The following is a 5,420-nucleotide window of genomic DNA, read 5'->3' on the forward strand; positions in this document are numbered from 1 at the left end:
ACTACGAGGAGGGCAGTAACCGCGGGGCCTACATCAAACTGGGCAGAGACCTGGTACCCCGCTTCTACCAATACCAAGTCAGCCGCACCACCCGCAAACTCACCCTCACACAGAGGTATGTGTCTGACGGCTGGGCCCGTGTTGTAGCAGGGTGGAGGCAGTCGAGTGCAATCTTCTATAAACATAGACATGTATCCAGGTTTTCCAGGTTTTCTTCTTGTTTGTTTAACAAACATTTAACAAAGCAGTGAAGTTAAAAACGGTACAACAAAGGTTTAAAGATTATTCGGGTTATCAAAGTTTTGTGTGTGTGTGTGTCCACAGAATAAGAGTAGCTGAGGGTTCTGCTCTCAAGGCTCTACAGGAGAAGTTGTTTGCCCATCGTTCAGAGCTGATGACTAGCTTCCACCAGTATGACCAGAATGACACTGGTAAGACACCTGCCCACACTCTCTGTATAGCTGTAGCATTGAAATACAGTGCAGTCTGTATAGATGCTAACACATTATATATTGTCTCTGTGCTCCGGCACATTGGATTTGAAATGGAACAATGAATATGAGGTTAGTGCAGACTTTCAAGGGTGTTCACATCCATATCAGGTGAACCAGGGTCCTTTTTATACATAGTCCCCCCCAATTTTAGGGGACCAAAAGTAATTGTATAAAATTAACAAGTCATCAAATGTAATATTTGGTTTCCAATCCTTTGCAATCAATCAGTCATACAGTGGTCATTCATGGTCTTTCATGCAAACCAATACCCCTTAAAAGGGCAGTTCACACAAAATATTTAAATTATAATCAAATCTAATTCCGTGCAATGAGGGGAACTGCTTCCTCCTACCTGCGGTCAGTGGTCTCTAATGACTTTGAACTGCTGCGGTCAGGCAAGCGATACCGGAGTCTCAAGGCGAGCACAGAAAGACTCAGAAGAAGCTTCTATCCCCAGGCCATCAGGCTGCTCAACGAACAATAATCACTATGCAACAACCATCAAATGCACACGGCACACACATCCACACGCACACACTCACTTTAAACAAACAACACACTGCAGCACCCACTCTCCACACTTCAGATCACCTAAACACACTTTATATTTATTGGTAAAGGATTTGCACTACAACTCGTACACCTTACTGTAAATTGTACCTAAATTGTACCTCATCCCATTTCTGCTTTGCACTATATAGTATTAGTACATTGCATAGTATATTGTATATTGTATGGTAACTCAGTTACTTCTATTCTGCATCGAACATTGTACATATTATGTCTATACTGAACACTGTGACCTCTATTTTTACTTCTATTTTACATGCTATACTATTTTATTTCATACTTATCTTGTCTAGCACAGTCTCTGGAGCGTAACAGTAAGAAGCATTTTGTATAAAAGTATTCTGTACTTCTGTATGACAACTATTAAAGAAACTTGAAACTTGAAACTTGAACACACCCTCAAGATCCCTACACTCTGCATCTTCTGTCCGCCTGAGACCCACTCCCCACATTCGGGGCCTTAGGGAGTCGTCGAAACGAAGCAGGCTATTCTCCGTCCTGGCTCCACGTGGTGGAACTAACATCCCACCACAGTCAGGAGGACAGCTGAAACACACCCAAGTGTACACTGTTGACTAAAACACACCTTTTCAATCAATATTTGAATAAAAAAGAATTTATTACAAAAACGTTTTACTATCTTTTACTATTATGTACTATGCTACTATGCCTATACTACTACCGTAATTTTCGGACTATAAGCCGTGCCTTTTCCCCCCATTTTTCGACCCTGCGGCTTATATAACGGTGCGGCTTATATGTGACTCGACGTGACCAAACCCGAAAATGTAAAAATCGAAATATTGCTTTTTTGACTGCATTGAAATGTTATTTATCTGTTCCCTTATTTGCTAAACTTAATACAACTTGTAAATTAGTTAATTCTTGTTATTTGTCCGACAGTATTGTGTCCCAATGCTAATTACATATTTAATTACATACGTAATTAAACATTAAAACACCTGCGGCTTATAGTCCAGTGCGGCTTATATATGTACACATCATTCAATTTAGCTGCTGCGGCTTATAGTCAGGTGCGGCTTATAGTGCGAAAAGTACGGTAGTATGCTAATATGTCTATATTGCTATGCACTCAGATTGTCGCACTCAAGTTCGGCACTGCTAACGATACCACACTGACCCTTAGCTGCCAGAGGTGCACCCCTCCAGCTGACTTGTTGTACACATTTCTAAGTCGCTTTGGATAAAAGCATCAGCTGAGTTACTGAATGTAAATCTATATTTATGTTTACCCCGTGTGTCCAGGCTGTGTGTCAGTCAGTGATTGGGCTCAGGTGCTGGAGTCCGTACTGAGGCTGAACCTGCCCTGGAGGACGTTACGCCCTCACCTGGCACGCCTGGCTCCAGATGACAGCGTGGAGTATCAGTCTTGCTTTGAGGATATGGGCCCCGGGCGGACACTACCACAGGTCAGAACTCCTCTGGACACTGAACTCATGAGAAGACATCATGGTCTTGGGGCAGCAAGTTGCTTTGGAGGTAGATAGGCTGGCCGGTAATCAAAAGTCACTAGTCTGGTCCCTGGCACCAACAAGAGGGTGTATGTCAGCTGTGACCTGGCAACTGGAGGGTGACTGGTATGTACCAGTGGCATGTACCAGTGGCGACAGACAGGCACTCAGGAGGAGGTAGAGCGGTCGTCTGGTAATCGGAAGGTTCCCGGTTCAATTCTTGCTCCTCCCAGGCAGTGTGTCGAAGTGCCCTTCAGCAAGGCACTTAACCCCTCATTGTTCCCGATGAGCAGGTTGACACCTTGCATGGTTGTCTCCGCCATCGGTGTGTGAACGTGTGAGTGAATGGGTGAATGTGAGGAACAAAATTGTAAAGCGCTTTGGATAAAAGTGCTATATAAATGCACCATTTACCATTCACCGTGTCCACCACCTCTGCCAAATTGCCCTAGAGCCAAGCACTGAACCACAAACTGCTCCTGAGGTACTGTATTGCTAACTACTCAAATTGCACTGTACTGTATGTGCATCTACTCTTGGAGGGATATACAGAAAGGCACTTGTGCCTTGTGTAAATAATGTTTTGTCTTCTCCTTAGTATTGTCTAATGTAGAAGCCACTGACCCTGGCTAGCTACCCACTTGTTTTGTCTCCCCCACACACTCCTCTCTCTTTCTAGGTCGCACCAAACCTGGCCGCGACTCTGTACAGATACAGAACAGACCTCAAGATAATATATAACATTATTGACAAAGATCATTCAGGTACTCCTCACACACTATACTGTGATGTACAATAGTTATTTATTATAGATAGATAAACACTTGAAATCCATTCTTCAAATGAACCTGTGTGTGTGTGTGTGTGTGTGTGTGTGTGTGTGTGTGTGTGTGTGTGTGTGTGTGTGTGTGTGTGTGTGTGTGTGTGTGTGTGTGTGTGTGTGTGTGTGTGTGTGTGTGTGTGTGTGTGTGTGTGTGTGTGTGTGTGTGTGTGTGTGTGTGTGTGTGTGTGTGTGTGTGTGTGTGTGTGTGTGTGTGTGTGTGTGCGTGCGTGTGCGTGCGTTCACATTTTCACACATGCATTCATATTCAGGTCTGATCTCCATTGAGGAGTTCCGTCACACTTGGCGTCTCTTCAGCGCGCACCTGGGTGTTCACCTGGAGGATGGAGCCATCGATGACCTGGCACGCAGTATTGACTACAACAAGGACGGCAGTATAGACTTCAATGAGTTCCTAGACGCTTTCAGAGTGGTGCACAAACTAGACCACAAGGATCAGCAACAAGGCTAACATTTGGATGGGGGGATGTATAAGTTAAGGGAACATTTACGAGACTCTAAAAACCTTACCCAAGTCAAAGGTTTTAACATTTTTCCATACTGAAAATATATTTCTAGTATATAAAGTGTGTTAAAAATATATTTCTACCCTTGCAATGTATTTTTGGTACTCTTTATGTGCTTAGGCCCTCTTTCGAAGTCGGTTATGCTTAGAGTTTATCTTTAGAGCAGGGCGATAGACCACCAGCCCTGATTCCAAACTCTAAGCATAACCAGTTCGAAACAAGGCAGACATTAATAACATTTTCAATCAATCAATCAATCAATCATTCCAATAACACACGCTCACTTCATTCTTAGATGCTTCTATAGAAAGTAGTTTAAAAAAAAGAAAGACGTTTTTTTTAACCTACTTTCTATAGAAGCAGCTGGGAGGTGCGCTGTTTTAAGTGAGCGTGTGTTATTGAATTGATTGATTGATTGATTGATTGATTGATTGATTGAAAATTGTATTAATGTCCGCCTTGTTTCAAACTGGTTATGCTTAGGCCCTCTTTCGAAGTCGGTTATGCTTAGAGTTTGGCTGGTCGTTCATACTAACACAATTGGCAGTGTTAGGGGTGGGAAAGCTGATGGGTGGGTCCTGGGCGTTGTGGACAGCGACCCCTACAGTTCGGTCGGGGCACCTGCACAGCGATCAACACATCCATTCGTAAAGATTATTGTCCGCCATCTTGGTTTCATTTCTAAAAACTCTAACTGGCGGAGTGATTGTAATTCGGTTGTGGGCGGGTTCTGGGATCACGAGCGTGTGTTATGATAAATAACCACATCTAACTTGACTGTTTCAGCCAATCAGAATCAAGAAATGTGCATGCCATTGTATAAATGAGTGTAATCTATATACACTTTAAAGAAAAGAAAATGTAAAATGTTTACCAAACTTAAGTTGTACTTTAGTAAACTTATGAAAAGTTTACTATTGTTACAAAATGGATAAATAAAGTATAATTTCAATATATTTATGCACATCTTCAGTACAACTTTTAACACACTAAGCACAACTTTAGTATACTTTCTGAATACATGAAAAGTATGCAAAGTATGTTTTGACTTGGGTAGCACTGGGTTTCAGACACTAGCAGCAATACTAAAAGGGAGGGGTAGGAAGGGAGGGCATGGTGATTGAAGAAGTTATTTTGAGCTCTTTAAAGGACTACACAAACCAGCATCCAACAAAAACACTGTTTCCACAGTAGGTGCGTACATAACACAAACAAGTAAGTGAATAAAGCACTTGCTAAAACGGGCCTTGAGTAGTTTATACTTATGGCCAGAAGGAAGGTTATTGGTGCTTGCCAATAGGCAAAGCACCCTAGGACTAGGCTCCTCCATGCATCTTGTTGGCTGTAGACCTGCGTCTGTTGGCTGGCTGTACTTAGTGTAGGGGGCTGAGGCACACTGATGCAACACGGGCGAGCAACGTTCTATCTGCATGCAGAGTAGTTTTACACTCTGAATCTAACTTCAAACAAACAAACAAAAATCTAACTTCATCCACATGTAAAATATATTTTTGTAGAGGTACATTTTGGCCAAAAT

The 5,420-nt window shown here is 42.5% G+C and overlaps 1 protein-coding gene across 1 annotated transcript in view; it reads left to right on the forward strand.

Moving 5' to 3' along the window:
• ppef1 (protein phosphatase, EF-hand calcium binding domain 1) overlaps window positions 1–3,828 on the forward strand; it is a gene marked incomplete at both ends in the record, with an annotated part of 19,364 nt that extends 15,536 nt beyond the window's left edge. The window contains 5 exons of the mRNA XM_084337087.1: window positions 1–115; window positions 325–431; window positions 2,331–2,494; window positions 3,216–3,300; window positions 3,629–3,828. The exon at window positions 1–115 is cut by the window's left edge and continues 28 nt beyond it. Of these exons, the coding sequence (XP_084193213.1) occupies window positions 1–115; window positions 325–431; window positions 2,331–2,494; window positions 3,216–3,300; window positions 3,629–3,828 (671 nt within the window). The remainder of the gene's footprint in view (window positions 116–324; window positions 432–2,330; window positions 2,495–3,215; window positions 3,301–3,628) is intronic.
• Window positions 3,829–5,420: the final 1,592 nt, after the last annotated feature.

The sequence above is a fragment of the Notolepis coatsorum genome, assembly GCF_963971535.1.
Source record: "Notolepis coatsorum genome assembly, chromosome: 20".
Classification (NCBI taxonomy): domain Eukaryota; kingdom Metazoa; phylum Chordata; class Actinopteri; order Aulopiformes; family Paralepididae; genus Notolepis; species Notolepis coatsorum.